Source organism: Alligator mississippiensis, chromosome 3 (assembly GCF_030867095.1).
Source record: "Alligator mississippiensis isolate rAllMis1 chromosome 3, rAllMis1, whole genome shotgun sequence".
NCBI classification, from domain to species: domain Eukaryota; kingdom Metazoa; phylum Chordata; order Crocodylia; family Alligatoridae; genus Alligator; species Alligator mississippiensis.
The window spans coordinates 63,800,192-63,817,938 of record NC_081826.1 but is presented as its reverse complement, the minus strand read 5'-3'; the positions used below and the strand labels follow the sequence as shown (position 1 = coordinate 63,817,938).

General features: G+C 38.7%; 1 protein-coding gene across 1 annotated transcript in view; it reads right to left on the bottom strand.

The window, feature by feature from the left end:
- Positions 1-9,160: 9,160 nt before the first annotated feature.
- COPS5 (COP9 signalosome subunit 5) overlaps positions 9,161-17,747 on the bottom strand; it is a 29,984-nt gene continuing 21,397 nt past the window's right edge. The window contains exons 6-8 of the mRNA XM_059724027.1: positions 17,383-17,494; positions 12,775-12,923; positions 9,161-9,572 (exon numbers count right to left, since the gene is read on the bottom strand). Of these exons, the coding sequence (XP_059580010.1) occupies positions 9,488-9,572; positions 12,775-12,923; positions 17,383-17,494 (346 nt within the window). The 3' untranslated portion in view covers positions 9,161-9,487. The remainder of the gene's footprint in view (positions 9,573-12,774; positions 12,924-17,382; positions 17,495-17,747) is intronic.

The following is a 17,747-nucleotide window of genomic DNA, read 5'->3' as shown; positions in this document are numbered from 1 at the left end:
TTGTGTGCAAAAGGCCCCAAGATAAGGCAATCGGGGTGAGATTAACACATAAGTAAACTAAGCACATGCCTAGAGCCCTACGTGAAGAAGGGGCTCAGTTGTGCTTGCTTTACATATTAGTTATTGAGTTAAGAAAAGTAATATAGAAATTTCATCTTCAGCTGGGGGCCCATGAGTTTGTTTGCCCAGGGCCCACTCAAGAGTTACCTTCTGCCCAGGGCTGGATTAATGTCAAATTATCAGCATTAGTTATGCTCTCTGGGAAATGCCTTGAACAAGTGAAATCTTAGTACATTCAGCTCCAGGGATAAAGTGTTCACCCAGAAAGGTGGTTTTCTTGAATGTCACTTTCTTTACTGGACTATTCATTGAGAGTCAAACACTCAGTTTCTTAACAAAAATGGTCAGCCAAGCACTTCAATCATGTGACTAGCCCCACTGAAATAAAAAGGACTGCAGTTTTGTTTTTGCTGGAATGAGACCTAAAACATGACACTGAACCTGTGTCCTATTAAAGAAAAAAAAATCTTTTTCTTTCTTTGGGTGTGGGACAAGTTATCTTAATTTTTTTAAGGGCCATCCAAATTTTCTCTCCATTGAAATAAATGACAAAACTTGTAACTTTCAGTGGGAGCAGGACTTAATTTCTCTTTTAAACAGTGTCTGACAGCAATGTATGTGAAGGCCTCCCTTTTTAATTACTGTCAGAACTGGAGGCTATGTAGAAAGGCTTCCCATCTACTGAATCTGAAATTCCCTCCATCCCCCTCTCTCAGATACCACAAAATAACCTTATTTCTGTAGTTTAGTGTGGAATTGAAACAGTGGCTTCAATTGCATCTTTTCTTTACAAAAAAAAATTATGAAAATTCATTTTGAACTTTACTTTCCCCCTCATGGCCACAGGTGTCTAAAGCTGTCTATTACCAATTTGTGTTAATATAAAAAAGCAACAAGAAACTTAAGAGAAAATATTTATTCATTAAGATTTGAAATACGATTCCAGTGTAGTGGCATAGGGCATTAAACAATCATCTGTATACTGTTCAGTATGGCAGAAATTTGGCTAAGTACAGAACTAGTCTTGAAGAAAACATTTAGAAATAGTGTTTTAAAAGAGGGCTATATTTCTTACAAGATCAAGCCTGGAACTCTTTAACCAAAATTCATTTTCTAAGTACACTGAATCCCTTGAAGAACTTCTTGTAAGAAATATAGCCCTCTTGCAGCGTGAAGTTACATTCTGCACGGTTTTATTTCTGAGTGGAACAAACAAGTTCTAATACAACCCCTACTAAACACATCATATAGCTAACGTATTAAGTATTTTCTTAGAAAGTTTATAGGCAGTGTTTTAGCATCTTAGACTTGTCCCTGTCTGTACCATCAGAACTAGACGTGTATATTCCAAAAATATTTTAACATAATGAGGTTTTGATTCTTCAATTGATTGCTTGAGAGTGAGTTGTGTTTTCCACATGGAGCACCTTAGAGTTCAGGCATGCTTTGCATGGGAGCAGCAGTTTATTCATGCATTACATGCTGAAAAATTAAGGCCCTTCGGGCAAGGAATATGTATGCTTTATTTATGAGAAAGATGAGGAGAGGTCAAAAGGGAAAGTACTAGAAGTGCTCTGAAACACTCAAAAGCACAAGTTTACCTCCATGTGGAGACCAACTTTGGAAAATTTTACCTTAGAAGTAAAAACAAGATTAGATGTCTCACAACCTTAACTATAGTGAACATGAACAGAAATAGCTCTAATAATAGGATCATAGGAAAATAGGGCGAGTGGGGCCCTCACAAGGTCATCCAGTTCAGCCCCCTGTTAAGGCAGAATTCTTCCTGACTAAGCCATCCCAGCCAAGTGACTATTTAACCCAAGGGTGCTCAACCCCTGGCCTGTAGATCTGTATCGTCCAGTCTATGGCGTTTCCTAAGTGTCTGGATACTCAGTGGCAGGGGAGTTGTGGCAGTGTTAATTACTGATGCCCTGATACCGCCAAGTTTCCAGACCCAAGTGGAGATCCATGAGTTGGATAATATACCTCTGCATGCTATCAGGCTGGCATGCGACTGAATCGTAATGTGTGGGACTGGGCCCACGGGCCAACCCCATGCTACTCATCCAACTCACAGGGCTCGAAGGTTGGCTGCCATTGGTCTAACCAGCTCTTAAAAAATTTCCAGGGATGGAAATTCCAGAGCTTTTTAGGTAGCCTATTCCAACACTTGACCACCCAGTCAGAAAGTTTTTTCTAATCTCTAACCTAAATTGTCCTTTATTGCAACACGAGGCCCTTGCTCCTAGTCCTGTCCCCTGCAACCACAGATAATAGAATATCTCCATCCTCTTTATATAATTTGAAGACCGTTATCAAATCTCACCCTGAGACTACTCTTCTTAGTGAGAAAGTTTTTTCCTAATATCTAACCTAAACTTCCCTTGCTGTAACTTGAGACCATTGCTTCTTGTTCTGTCATCTGCCACCACGGGGAACAGTCTAGCTCCATCCTCTTTGGAACCACCCTTCAGGTAGTTGAAGGCTGCTATTAAATCTCTCAGTCTTTTCTTCACCAGACTAAATAAGCTCAGTTTCCTCAGAAGTCATGTGCTCCAACCCCCTAACCATTTTCATTGCCCTCTGCTGGACTCTCCTTTAATTTGTCCACATCCTTTCTGTGGTGGGGCCCTTGAAACTAGACAGTACTCCAGATGTAGCCTCACCAGCATTGAACATAGAGGAAGAATTATTTCCCTTAATTCGCTAGCACTGCTCCTACCAATGTAGCCCACTAGGCCATTAGCATTCTTTGCAACAAGGGCACATTGTTGGCTTATATTCAAGCTTACTGTCCATTGTAACCTGCAGGTTATATTGAGGTACTCAAGTGGCTGGCATCTATACTGTTATCTTGTATGTCATTATGAAATTATTTATTGTACTTTTGAATCATAGGTGCTATTTAAATAGCATGTAACTACCTAGTTTCCTCAGTTTTAATGCAACTACCATTTGAAATATTGTCTTCACAAAACAGTAAAATAAAATATGCACTTCATTCCAGATACAGGTGATTCATCAGAATGAAGAGTGTATATCTTTGGATGCAGACACAAACATTAATTTCATTTTCAATAAAGGAATGCCACTGCAGTAATACACAAGCCCTAGGGTAACTAGGTCTAAAATAAACAGACAATTTACATAGGAAATGATAGATGAATTATACAGGAGTTGAATGCATATTTCAGTAAAAAATTAAAAGTTCCTGAAAATAATATATATAAAATCCTCTTAAAAGGTTTAAATATATTCTGTCCAGCATGATCTAAACACAAACTGAGGCAAGTGTAAAAGTTCTTTGTTAGTAGTATTACTGGCTTTTTGTTCAGTTCTGCATTTTCTGACAAACTGAGAAGTTGGAGTTAACTTGTAATAGTAAACAATTCTGCTTGGTATTTTTCTAATTTTCAATAACAAATAATCATTTTCATAATTTTACAAATAGGAAAAGTTACAAAAACAGGCACAAAATTACTTTAATGAAGGTCACGCATGGTTTGTGGAAGAGTCAGGAATGGAACCCAGGTCTCCTGGGACAGTCCCATGACCTAGCCAATGGACCATGCTGCTTCCCAGAATACTCGTTTTCAGAAAGGCTTGTGCAAAGTCATTTTTCATAACAAAAAACAAACCAAATGTCACGGTAAATTTTTCATACCATGAGAGTTTCATGTGAGGTTCAAATCTAACTCTCCTAAGCTATGTGTTTCCTCATGGATATGACTCCGAGGTTCTGAAAGTACAACTGTGGTTCATGGAAAAAAAAACCCCAAAACACCCTGCCCTTAAGGAACAATATACTTTAAGCCCCTATAAAGTTTTTAATTCCAAAATAAATATGAACATTGATTAACTAACTGGAGACTCCCTGATGTCAGTTGTTCTGTAAGTCTTGGCACAAAAACCTCCTACATGCAGGCAATTAATCATGTATGCTATCACACCACATTTTAGCCATTTCCTTTTCTTAAGCATTTGTGCCCTTAAAATCATATAGCTTCCCACACTGGTTTGTAACATACATTTACTTGATAAACAAATCAAATGTTGTGTTTTGCTAGATGTTACTAAAATGGGGCCCCAATTCTGACTGGAATTTTGCGTACCAAAGCAATACAAACCACGTACTTCTGTACTAGTAAGAAATGTGTCAAACTGATTTTAAGACACGGGGTAATCTAAGATAAATGATATAAACTTTGCCAAAGGAGGAGGGAAGGAAAAAAGAATATTTGCTAATAATTTATTATATATATATTTCTAAGTTTATGTTTTTAATTTGGGTAACACATCAACATAGTTAATCCAACACATCCTTTAAGAGTCTTCAGGTTCCCTAAGTGGGAAGTATCTTTGTTAGTCAAAAATATTTTGACTTATTTTTACAAAAATGTATTTAATAGAAGCATAGAATAAAATTTAATGAAAAATACCCACAAACTTCAATCTTCAGCGATATTACTGGCATGAATAGATTTAACTCAGACAAAGATAAAACAAACTGACTGAATAAGAAGCTAATGCAAATGCAGAACATTGTCTGTTGCTGCGACACTGAAAACGTACATGGACTAGTTTTTCATCCGTGTTTAGTACACGCAATTGGAGCCTGATTTGTCAAAACAACTCTGACACCTTAAACATGTGATCAGATTCTCAACACACAGATGTCAAGTGGAGTTCAGGTCTTATGAAAATCTGGCTGCTTAGATAAGGCACATAAGTGGCAGCTGCTGAGTGCAGAATTCTTTCAAAATCTGGCTGTAATATTCTGAATAAATAAATCAAACCTTTTACATTTTTTCTAAACACCATTTGTACATATTTTTGTACACAAAAATATTGCTACTGGTAATTTAAAATATTTTATAAATTAGTGAAGGGCAAATATACTAATTACATGATACAATAACTAATATGGGATTTGAGAAAACTAAATTCTGTGTACTTAAAATATTTTGCCAAGTATATGAAACCTGGGAATTAACACAGCAGCACTGCTCCTTTATGTAAATCACACACTGTTCATAAATGCTGCCTTTGCCATTAACAAATTTTAAAATAATCCAGGAATATAGGAACTTTGAAAGCTAAACAGCGCATTTTTAGTTCAATATATACAACTTTCAGATGCAGCGCAGACATCAATAACACAAAATTAATTCCTATGCATCCATGATACCTACATCTGTACCACATCATTCACACACCAGCCATCTGGAACCCTCCACTTCTGCACCGCACAGCCTTCAAATACCAAAACACTCGTACTCAGAACCATTTCAGTTCCACGATCTTCCTCTGTTATGTTTATTTTCAAAAGAGGCAGCACTGTACTTTAGTTTATTATTCTTTTGTGCAATGCTGTGGCTATTTAAAATATGAAACACTGGCTGGATATTATGCTGATTTATAAAAACCAAGTTTGAATTTGATTACGGACAGCACATTAATTTATAGTGTATTGTTCAAGCACGTACTACTATAATACAATACAATCTTAATGTTGTGGAGTAAAAACGTACTCTAAAAAGTATACCCAAATCAGACAATATTAAAATCAGAATACAAGATGTATCTTCATTTTTGTTCAATGCACAGGAAAATACTGCCATCTTCCAGTGTCTTGAACATAGCATAAACGTTCGTATATGAATTGAATTAAAGCTCCTGGGTGTCAAAATAATTACACTCTGTTCACAATACAAGGTAACTGACTTGGGTAAATTATTAACTTTTAAACAAAAAAAGTGAAAAATATCAAGCAGAAATTTGTTCATAAAATTGATGGACTACATCCAACTGTCAAGTCAAAACATGCTTTAATGCATGTTTCCTTATCTCAAACTGTATTCTTTCGAATTTAGGCTAGAAGCTAGCTAATCATTTTCTGTGGGAATTAGCCTTATTTTATTTATTTTTTACAGCTTACTTACTGTACTTCTTATGATTCTCCATTTTGTTGGACATGACAACAAACTGCTCTTGTAAAATCTAGGTAGTGCTAAAGATAGCAAACTTTCATTTACTTATCAACACTGAAAAAAGGATGTAGAACTTTGACTTCAAATGCTAAGAGGTTGCTATTTTAGTTCCTGAGCAGCTCTAATGGGTCCAGCATTAGGCCAGTCACAGCCAAACATGATGTTGTTGTTATTATTTTTTAACTTGGGCCCTACACTTTACATTTTGTGTCACAAATAACACATCCATTGTGACATAAATGGGAAGGGTACTATATGTGCATCTGATTTAAGGCCCCATATAATGACAAATGACCCATACAAGTGTTCCACACACAATATCAAAAACTTATGGTTTATTTAAATTTAACAAGGCTGGACTGATAATGTGCTGATTGTGGGCCCCGGCTGAATGCTGCAGTGTGGGTCAGCCCTAGGACTTTTCCCAGTGCGGTTCTGAGGCTTATGATGATCTTGAATTCCCCCTGCACTGGCAAATAGTAACCGTGTGACTCAAATCTGATCCCTAATTTCAACGGGGTGGCACACTTGTTGGGATTGGGGAGCAAATCCCATCATGCCATTGAATGAACATGTGCCAGAAGCCTTGGTTACACTGATGAAGCTCAGTTATGAATCAAATACTGTAATAAACAGCTGTATAGATCAGTATATTTTTGTCCATTTAGTAAATAAAAATTATGGATTTGGCTAAGTGCTATGAAATGTTTTAAAAATCTGAAAATTTTAATTCCATTTGCAATAAAAATAATTGTAGTCAGCCTGAAGAACTTTCAGCTCATGATCATTTTAAACTATGACAATTTAGATGTGTGCAACTACAGACTGATAAGGTAACTTAGAGGTACTTCCTTCATATGCTAAACTATAAGGCATTTTTACACTTACACATACAATTTATATAGCCATTTTTACTGTCTCAGTAGTTGGAACCAGGTTCTTCCCAAAGGATTCAAATTGATATTGTGTTATATTTCCAAGTAGCAATTTAGTATACACAGTAAAGATGACTTACATTTTTCAAAGTTATGGTTCAAATTCTTAGTTTTTGTCATGCAATTGTACACACATTCTGTGTGATTAGGTTTCAATGCTAGTAAGTTTTGCAAAGTACTCAAAGAAACTAGGGAAAAAAATACACTCTCATATCCTATTGTTCCTGGATGTTTACATTTTCTAAAAGGGACTACAGTGCTTGCTCCTGTACTGTGTAGGACTGCTAGTGTTGGTCAATCCACAAAGATGTTTGCCACTTCATATCACTGAAAATGCTTTGGCATCCCCACTCCCTCCCTCCACCTCTGTTCTGACTAAATTGTAAATTTGCTATTACATTCAGCCTAAATTATGCTTCATTTCATTTTCAGAGGTGGCTGCATTTCCTTCCTGATGTACATATTGGCTTCAAGTACACCAGAATTCATTTGGATGAAAAGCATTACATGAATCATAAATGGTTTCAAGCGGGGCCAGGGGAGGGAGACAAAAAAAAGTCAAGAGAGAGACAAGGTTGAGAGTATATATCAGCCTTTTACATAAAGTATGTTGTAAATTTCCTCCCCACAAAAAATTCCAAAAGCAAGAAATTCAGAATTAAGGGTAAGCTTTAAAGAAATCAAAACACATTTGAAGATTGAAATACATCATCAAGGCACCCAAAACTAACTTTACACAGAACTGCAGAAATGCCACAATAAACAAACAATTATGATTAACGTGTTTTAATGTCTGTATTCCTAGATTAGATTAAACTGATTTTTAATGACATTCATTTTTCATTTTCTTCCCTCAAGCAATGAGGAGTCATGGGGGAAGGGTAGGGGAAAAGTAATATCACCATAGAGATACCAAGCTATAGACAACTTGGTTTCACTGGAAGTTTGCAATTCATATACTCCATTTCTTTACATTTTCTATTACTATTTGGAATTCTTAAATCAAACAAAAAGTTTACATACTCAGTCTGCCTTCAAAAAGGCTTTCCCATTTCATATGAAGTAAGTACAATTCTGTATTCAGCAGAACTACACTACTACTTTTCACTTGTAGGAATACCCTTTGGCTAAGAAAACAAAATAAAATCAAGTTTAATTCAATTAAAAATAAAGTCCTTTAATTATAAAGGACTATGTACATACAGCATCAAAACCTTCTAGAAAGAGGATGCATGAGACAATAAGCATGTTTTAATAGAAAATACAGCTTTTGAAAGGAAAAAAAAATGAAAGTAGAAAATAGTATTTCAACTGTAAATCTTTTGCTGTTTAGATTTTTCTCAAACCCTTCCTGCTCATGAGCTTAAATGTAGTTTTTAATGCATATAAAGTTATTGGGGTTAAATTTAACACAAAAATTGGGGTTTCTTTTAAAATCAGAGAAAACCAGAATCCCTGCTTATCACTGCCTTTTCTATGAAACACACTGTTATGTATTAGCAAATAATTCCCACTGTGTAGCCACAAGTAAACTACTTGGATGGGGGGAGAGGGGAAGGTCTGGCTGGGTTTAGATGGGGATAATTTTGCTTTGAACTGCCAGTGGAATGGATGACCCTCTGAAGTCCCTTCCAACCTTCTTTTTCTTTATTCCAAGTCCATTCAAATGTTTGGATCAGGAGTATCAAACATATGGTCTGCGGAATGAATCTGGTCCACAGAGCTTCTTTCTAGCCAGATAACTCACTCAGATCCATCCAGTAGTGCTTCTTGCTGTGGCCAGCACCCATGGGGGTTAATGCCAGCCATAACCCCTACATTTCCAGCCCTGTCTGGATCTACCTGTGAGAAGCTCTGTGGGCTGGATCTGGCCCACACATTTACATTTAACACGCCTGGTATAAGAGGACACTTACTGAATCAGCTTGTGAAAATAAGCTAATGCTTCAATTATAATTTTATTTTGAACTACATTAAAAAAGCTTGGAACATTTTAGGTTAACTGTTATATTAGAAGAGGAGTTGGAAAGCATATGTAGTATGTTCTAAACAGAAATAAAATTCTTAACTGGTCTCAGCTGCCTGCAATCTAGGGAAATTTAAAAAACGTCTCTGGCAAAATGGGAGAAAAGTGAATAAAAACCACACGATAAATCATTAAAAAAAAATCACTTGTTCATTTTTAAAACAGCTTTTTATTGTAGATTGATAAGAGAGATAAATACTAAAGGATAACACCAAGCAAGTTACATTTTTTCTTCTTCTTTTGGAGCAATTATCCAAAGTGGTTGTGTCTGATGGTAGAGAACAGTTGCAACATATTTCAGGACATCTTGTTCTTTAAAACTGGGCAAAAAGATGGGAAATATTTAAAGTACTACAAATTAACTGAATATTTTTCCACTCCTACTTCAATTCCAAAACTGAACAAGTCCAAATGAAAGAAAGAACCATATAACTAGTTCTATGCTGGAGATTCATATCAATTGGTGATGCACTTCAAGCAATATTTATTTGATTAAAAAGTTTATCCTTAATAACCTGAGACATCAATCCATGTATAGCTTCTATGGTGGTCTTGCAGCTGAAAAACAAGCATAAATTTATTGTTGGCTAAACACTGAAGTACCTGTCATTGTATTCTGAGTTATTCAGCTGTCTTAGGAGTTCGCGGTGCCCATAACCCCATGAATCTCCACAACTGTCCAGATGTGAAAAGTGATGCAAAGCAATTTAGTCACAGTTGCCAATATCTATTTGTTATTTTAAAAGGCAAGCTAACAAGATTTTGATATGTCAAGAACCAAATTTCATAGACTTCTTTTTTGTCCTACAGGGTTAGCACATTTCTAGCCTAAAAACAGAGGAAACAGAACTCCATCTGCTGGTGGTATCTGAGCAAGAGATTCCCGAAACAGAGATAATCCCTCTGCAAAAACAGTATTTTTTGTTGGTTTGTTTTGCACGCATTTGAGGTTCATGCCCAAGCCTTTCAGTTCCTTGATAATTAGTACTTCAGTTTCTATTCCAATTAGTGCATGGCACCCATGCTTGCTTTATAGGAAAGACATACTGAAAACATTAAGGCAACAGTTTACCTCTCTGAAAAGTATGTGCTAAATGCTTATATGTCAAACAGATTACAATGTGTCTGTGCAAAAGACTAGCCAACAGTATTACTTGCAACCTAGGTAGTTTAAGGGTACATAATGGTAAAGCAACGCATATTTAAACATGTGAAAAATCAGAACATAAAGTGCCTTCCAGCCCTGAATTAGAATCCAGACAGAAGCATCCAGCTTGGAGCGATACGAGATCTGGATGAGCCAGGAAAGGGTAGAAGAGACCTATGTAAGCAAGGAAGTTTATGACCTTCCAATAATCTACTCTCTGTACTACATCCGAAGTACAGCAAGGGGGCGGACAATACTGCACTTAGGGCTGTCCACAAGAGATGCTCTGAGTTTAAGCAGAAATTAATTCAAGGAAGTCCAGTGATTCATTTTATATAGGTCAGACCACATGACCACAAAGGCCCCTTACAGCACGGGTCAGCAATTATTTTGGGTGGAGGGCTGCTTAGTGAGTTTTGGCAAGCTGTCGACGGCTGCATGGGTAGCCCCGCCCCTTGAAAGGTGCCCCACTCCCTGGTCGCCATCTTGGGACTGGAAGTCCCGCCCTTGACCTCTGACCCTTGCCACCAGAAGTCCCTCCCCTTGCCCCTGGAAGTACTCCTTCAAAGAGGGTTTGCTATCTTAGAACCGGAAAAAAAACAAATTATGTACAAAATATCAAATACCCATAATATTATATTTTAATTCAATTAAAAAAATATTTTTGTCCTGATACCTGTGTGTTTGTGCTTTGTGTGTAGAAGTGATTGCATAATAGCTCAAAATGTAGTCTTACTCTTGTATAGTATAGTATGTGTGTGTGTGCGCGCGTGTGCGTGCGTGCGAAAGAGAGAGATTGTATCTGGAGGGGGGTGTGGGTGGGGTTTGCAGGAAGGGCGGGCCCTGCTCTTCCAGGAGCCTGCTGTGGTTTCCACTGGGTCCTACTGCCCCTGGCTCCTGTCACTTTTGACAGGAGCCAGAGGCAAGTGAATATTAATTTTAAAAAAATGTCTATGGGCCCTACAGGCTGGACAGAATGGCTTGGCAGGCCAGATCTGGCCTGTGGGCTGTATTTTGCCCACCCCTGCCTTACAGCCTTATATTTATAAATTAAATGCTGACAGCTTAATGAAATGGAAACACCCGGTTTGGCAGGAAATAAAGGTTGGGGCCACCCATAGGATGACAGTCTAGGGAGGTGGCAGAGATGAGACATGCCAATCTATTTACTGGAGTCACTGGAAACGACACAAAATAAGATTATTAAGATTTTGGGGGACAGATTTTTATGTTTGGATTTTTCTCCTTGACCTACCAGCTATTCCAACCTCCAAACATTTCAAAACACAATCATTATTGCAACTGAAACAAAGCGTTTGTGTGCCATGCATTTAAGGCTGGTGAAGAAACAGGAATCATTGGAAGACAGTAAACAATGCACAGCTCAGCCGTGGGAGTGAAGAGGAAGTCAAAATGTATTCAGTGTACTGGCTCACTGTGCCTTGAAAAAGAGTCAGTGGTAAGGGGGGCTGCATTTAATACGTGCTACCATATGTCTTATTCAGATGGGCTGTACTAACTTATCTTTGTGGCAGTTTCCTCTTCAGCACATTTGCCCAATGTGGGCCATGTGTTTTATAGTCAGAATCAGAGTTGGTACCACTTGAAACCAACTACGACGCTGATTAAGTGCTGAGTATGTGCTGCTTTTGGCAGCACTTTAATGATAGACAGTGTATTTAGAGAGATTTCTTTGTGGGTGGTTATAAGACAAGGGGCTTTTTCCCCCCATTCCAACTGGGGGAAAAAATCTTGTTTTGTATTTGAATAAATATGGTATTTGAAGAGTGACATTAAAGCTAATAAAAAAGCAACAGGTGTTTATTAGAATCTCAAAGCTCAGAAAGGAAGTTGGATATTTTTTTAAAGGAACACAAGGGAGTAGTTGGGATGATGGCACCACAAGTGCCTTTTAAATTATACTGTAATATTCTATTATACTATTTTAATTAACTGATAATAGCAAATAATATTTGGGAGCAGGATAGCTAAATAATCTAAAAAGCAGGCTTCATAGGCTTCCTTAAAGGGTATTCCCTTTATTTATTTGAAAAAGGAAATGTTGCTCTATGCAGAGATAAAAAAGGAAAACTCTCAGTTTGTTTGAAACCCTAAAAGCATGACAAACGGAAGATGCTGATTGAAGAGAAAATAATTTTAAGAGCATCTACACTAAATATTCATTACTTGTATTTCCATTACCTTTAACTGAATTCTAACAGCAGTAAAAATATAAGCCATGTTATTTTCTAGCAGTGCTGGCTTTCTTCATTTAGCAGGCAGTTTTCTGTTTGTTGAATAGATGTTTTAACATTTATTTTTAAGAAAATCTCAAACTCAAGAGGATTTTTTCATGGTGTTAGTTTACAAAAAAAAAATCAAATCAACAATATACAAATTATAGGTGCTCTTGTAAGCTTAAATAAGAACAAAACAAAAAACACCCAACTCCTTCCCCCTTTTAATGGAGTATACTCTGCGGCCAACCTGTCCCACAAAGATGTTTAGGGTCTGGAGAATAATCCCCTCCAAGTTATAATTACAGATATTAAAACAGGTTTTTAACAAAGATGACAGCATGCCCTACAAAAGAACACGTATGTATGATCTTACCTATCCCTTGTTGCTTTAGCAAGTTTGTCTTCTGATTTTCTGTCATGCGTCTCTAATCCCAACATGAAACTTCCTCGCCCAAGCTGGGCTTCCGACTGTTCTAACTTTTCAGACAAATCAAAGACTTGGCCAGTGGTATAGTCAGCATTCTGTAGGAGAAACATGCCATTAAATATAGTAGCCATAGCTTAAGTCACATTGGTATTTAGGTACCATATATACAAGGAAACAAACCTATCCTTAAGTGTAGGTAATGCTGATATCATTCTACCAAGGCCTCTCTAGCTCATCAAGAAAGACAACACAAACTATTTGTATTTAAGACTCGTAGAGCTAAGGGTATGATGAACGATGAACAATTACACTGGGATGGTGAGAGTTCTTTGCTGCTCTTGAGCTGCCCCAGAATAAAGCAGCAGTGGTCCCAGTCATTTTTGGCCAGGAGAGGTTGTACAAAATGCGCATTTACAGGAAGAAATCTTTAGTTTTTGAAATAATCTTAAAAGAAATAGCTGCAAATGAAGAGTGCTAAGCACTTTCTCTGAAATGAAACAGAGTAAGACATGGCAGCATTGGTGAAGGATGAGGCAATATTTCTATTATAATCTTATTTTAATTGTTTAATTTGGTGTCCATGAAAACAGTGATATACTAAAAGATATCTAAGACTAGAAGTGAAAAAAACCATCAGAATTTAATTACGATTTGTTACCATATCTAACTATGATACATACTACTAAGAGAAAACTTAATGTTCTAAAATGACTAAGATTTCTAGTTTTGAGAAATCACTTGTATGAGCATAGACCAATCCTTGCCTATACAGGTAGCAGTACACTGATGCTAGAGCTGCACCAAGTAAAAGTATAGCCATGCTTTTGCCAGTTTGAGGAGTACTACTAAAATTATGCTTTTTACCCAAGCCACTTTATTGTATTACAGAACCAAAACATAACAGCCTACATGACAGTCAGCATTTGAGTAGCATCAGCAGGGAATCCTGGCTTCTGGCTTAGCACTCTCCTGCTTTTGTTGGTATAAAAAAAATACCCCTTATGATTTACCTTATTTCTTAAGCTGTTACTTCTATCAAAATAAGTCACTTCACTTACAGTATGTGTTCATTATAAAAGAATCTATTTAGATTGCCCATCTTTCAAAAAATTGGGTTTAAACTTGGATCATTGCTTTCAATCATTTCAAATACCTTCTCTTCATTATCTCTAGTATTTATTATGAATTCTGCATGCCATTTGTAAACTTATGATTTGTAAATAGCCAATCTATTAGTATTATTCTCTTGTATGTCAGTCAATATTCCTCTAATTTTATGATGCATATTTTGGTAAGTCAATGTAACCATTCCAAAAGTTTCAGTGGTACCTGAAAAAGACATATATTTACAGTGAACCAATGGAATATTTTCCTCACCCCCAGAAAATATACAACTAAACTAGACGGATATGGAATTATGTGGTTTACCTCACTCTATTAAGATCTTATACTTCAAGGAAAATTGCATTATGAAAAATATTTTTTTAATGTACTTGCCCTTTTGACAGTAGACCCACTATCATCACTCCCAGGAATGTTTTACAATGACATAAATCATACAGAAATAGGGCTACAAGGGACCTCAAGAGGCCTTCTAGTCCAACCACCAGCCTGCAGCAGGAGAAGTTGGATCAAACCTGCAACCATGGCATTATTAGCATCATGCTTTTACCAACAGAGCTAATCTGTACTTTGCAGCCATGATTTTTAAATTGTGGCAACCTTTATTTTTTTATTTTTCCACCAAAAATAGCCCACCTCATACCCATTTCTCCCTCCTATTCTCCAATCCCTACAAAAACTCACTAATGTAAAAATCTGTTGTTTTGAACAGTGACTGAGGGATGAGATTTTTGCTCTACTGTATGAGTAACCTGAGGCGGGCAATTGTTTTGAACAGAGGGCCACTTACTCAGTTTTGGCAGGCTGTTGAGGGCCGCATGGGTAGCCCTGCCCCCTGACAGGTGCCCCACCCCTTGACAGGTGCCCCACTCCCTGGTCACCATCTTGGGACCAGTGTCCCAATGTCTTGGGACCAATGTCCCAGGGCTAGCACTGGTGGGGCCCAAAGCAGGGCTCAGGCTGGCAGGGGTCTGTGGAGCTGGGCTGGGGTGCACCAGCAGGGAAGGGAGAGCTGGCCCAGCTCCATAGAGCCCCTGCCAACTGGTACCCTGTGCTCCTGACACCCTGCTCTGGGCCCCGTGCTCCCACTGGCTCCCTGCCCACTCACATCCAGTGCCCCCCAGCCCCACGGTACAGGTGGGAGGCAGCACACAGTCCTGACCCCCTGCTCGCCAGCAGGGAAGAAGCTGATGCTGAGCATGGGCAAAAGTGGCCCCTCACTTGCCCTATGGCCGGCACTCCCTGCTGTAGGCACTCGCAGCCCACGCGGGGCTGTCTGGAGCAGGCACAGGCAGCCCCAGGCAGGCCGAGAACAGCTGCAGCGCAGGTCACTGGCCATGGGGCAGGCGAGGGGCCACTTTTCCCCGCACTCAACACCAGCTTGTAGCCTACCCCACTGCCAGCCTGGCAGTGGGGCTGGGTTACAAGGTAATGCTGAGTGCAGGGCAGGTGGGTAGAAAGCAGCACCTCGCCCACCCCATGCCCGGTGCCCTGCGCTGCAGCCGCTCGCAACTGGCCTTGGGCTGCCTATGCCTGCTCCGGACAGCCCCGTGCGGGCTGCGAGTGCCTGCAGGGTGGGGTGCCAGCCATGGGGCGGGCGAGGGGCCACTTTTCTCTGCACAGGGAAGAAGCCCAGGGAAAACCTGAGTGTGGGGGGGAAGCAGCCCCTCCCCCACCTGGTGCCTCACGCTGCAAGCGCTCGCAGCCCACATGTGGCTGTCTGGAGCAGGCACAGGCAGCCCCATGCAGGCTGCAAGCAGCTGCAGCGCAGGGCACTGGGTGTGGAGGCCCACCCACACCCATCCCCGTTCCTCCCTTGCCCAGGGTCGTGTCCCCTGTGCCCCCCCCCCCCCCCCCCCTGCCACCTACCTGAGCTTCCTGCAGGGGCAGCCACGTGCTCCCAGCCCAGAAACCCCAGCTGGGGCTTTTGGCTGGGGGCAGGGCCAGGCAGGCCCTGCTGCTGTTGGAGCCCACTGGGCTTCCCCCTGGGTCCTACTGCCCTTGGTTCCTGTCATTTTTGACAGGAACCAAGGACAGAGAAATATTAATTTTTCAAATTTTTTTTAGGGGCCCCACGGGCCGGATACAATGTGTATGTGGCCCGTGGGCCGTATTTTGCCCACCCCTGGAGTAACTTGTATCATGATCTTCTTCATCCTCTGCTTGCTGGCTTTAGCAGTTCAACTCCTGGATACCAGCTATTACGCTGCCTGAAATCTTGAACACTCCCCTCCCTTCTTTCCACCCTCACAGCTGTGAATACAGAATAACTCAGAATTCATGGCAAGGCACGCAACTACAAGCAGTATCAATTAATTAAAGGATGCCTTTTATTGTAAAATTCTATTTGCAGGTTTATTATAATAAAACTAGTACTGCAGATTCCTGCTCGTTTAGTCTTCTTTTCTACCAAGATATGAATAAGTGAATGATACTAACAAAGAAAACTGGAAAAAATAAAAAATACAAAAAGGAAATGGGTAGTATAATTCCTGAGACACTGCACAAGTCACTCCATGTTTTCTTTCTTTAGCTCTTAAAGACTCACTGGTGAATAGATGGAAAATTATGGCAACTGCTGTTCAGTCGTATCTTATATCACATTTTGCTCCTGCACTTGATCATGTATAGGTGAGTAACAAATAAAATCCCACACACAAAATAAAAATCAGTTCTCTTCCTCTTGGGTATATGACACTGGACAATACAACATGGTAAGATAGTTTATGATAGAAAATGGGTAAATATACCTCAGAAAGTGAAACATGTTTAATGTGAAACAAAAAATATAATCATTCAACAGATTACAATTTTTTAAAATAATATGAACCACAGTAAATCTTCTGTTGTGAGCATGCACTGCTTAACCTTTACATTATCTGATTAACCAATCCTTCATTTCCCTCTTTATGGTTTCAGCCAGTATGCAATAAACCAAAATACATTAAAAAGTGATAGCCAAGTACTGGGTGAAATGTAATGTCGCTGTCCTACAGGACAGTATACAAATAGCCAAAACGTGTGAATTACCAGCATGCCATTTAGCAATCTACTGAAATTACCTGTCCCCAAAAATAATGTCTCCTATATGCCTTGTTAACTTTAAGGCATACTAATCATATTTAGGGATACTATGTGATAAGGAGATACTGAAGTTGAGGTTTTTTTAAAATAGATTTAATTAAAACTGTAACTTATTATCAAGCAGCAGAAATAGGGACTGTTTGAATTAAATAAAAATTAAGTAGTAGGGTATTATGTTCATGAAAACTTTCTTTTTTCTTATTCATTTATTAAAATCTGATATACAGAACTTAAGTTTGCAATCTAAATTCCTTAAGTGCTTGTTAAGCAATTTGCTTCTCAAGTCCTTCCTTCTGGCACCAAGAAGTTAGGATACGTGCATGCTGAGTAATATTTTATGGTACTTACAGTAAGCAAACTAGAAGAACTGAGGGTGTTAACCCAATATTTGTTCCATAACAGCTCAAGCAATTTACGATCCAAAGATGACTTGAAGTAGGAGACTTCTAAAGCGTAATATCTGTTAAAAAAAGCACAAAGCAAAGCTTTCAAAATTAGTTCCTAGGGCACATTTCACAACCAAATCTTTATGTTCACATGGATCTAGAAAACTAAAATCAAAATGCACCTCAAAAATGCAAACTCTGACAAAATACAGACAAGATATTATAAATTTCAATTCCATTTCATATACTGACATCTACAAAAGCTCCCAGAGATGTTTTTCAGAGGTGGGATATCCTTCCACTGCACATCTGTGCTATTCTAATATA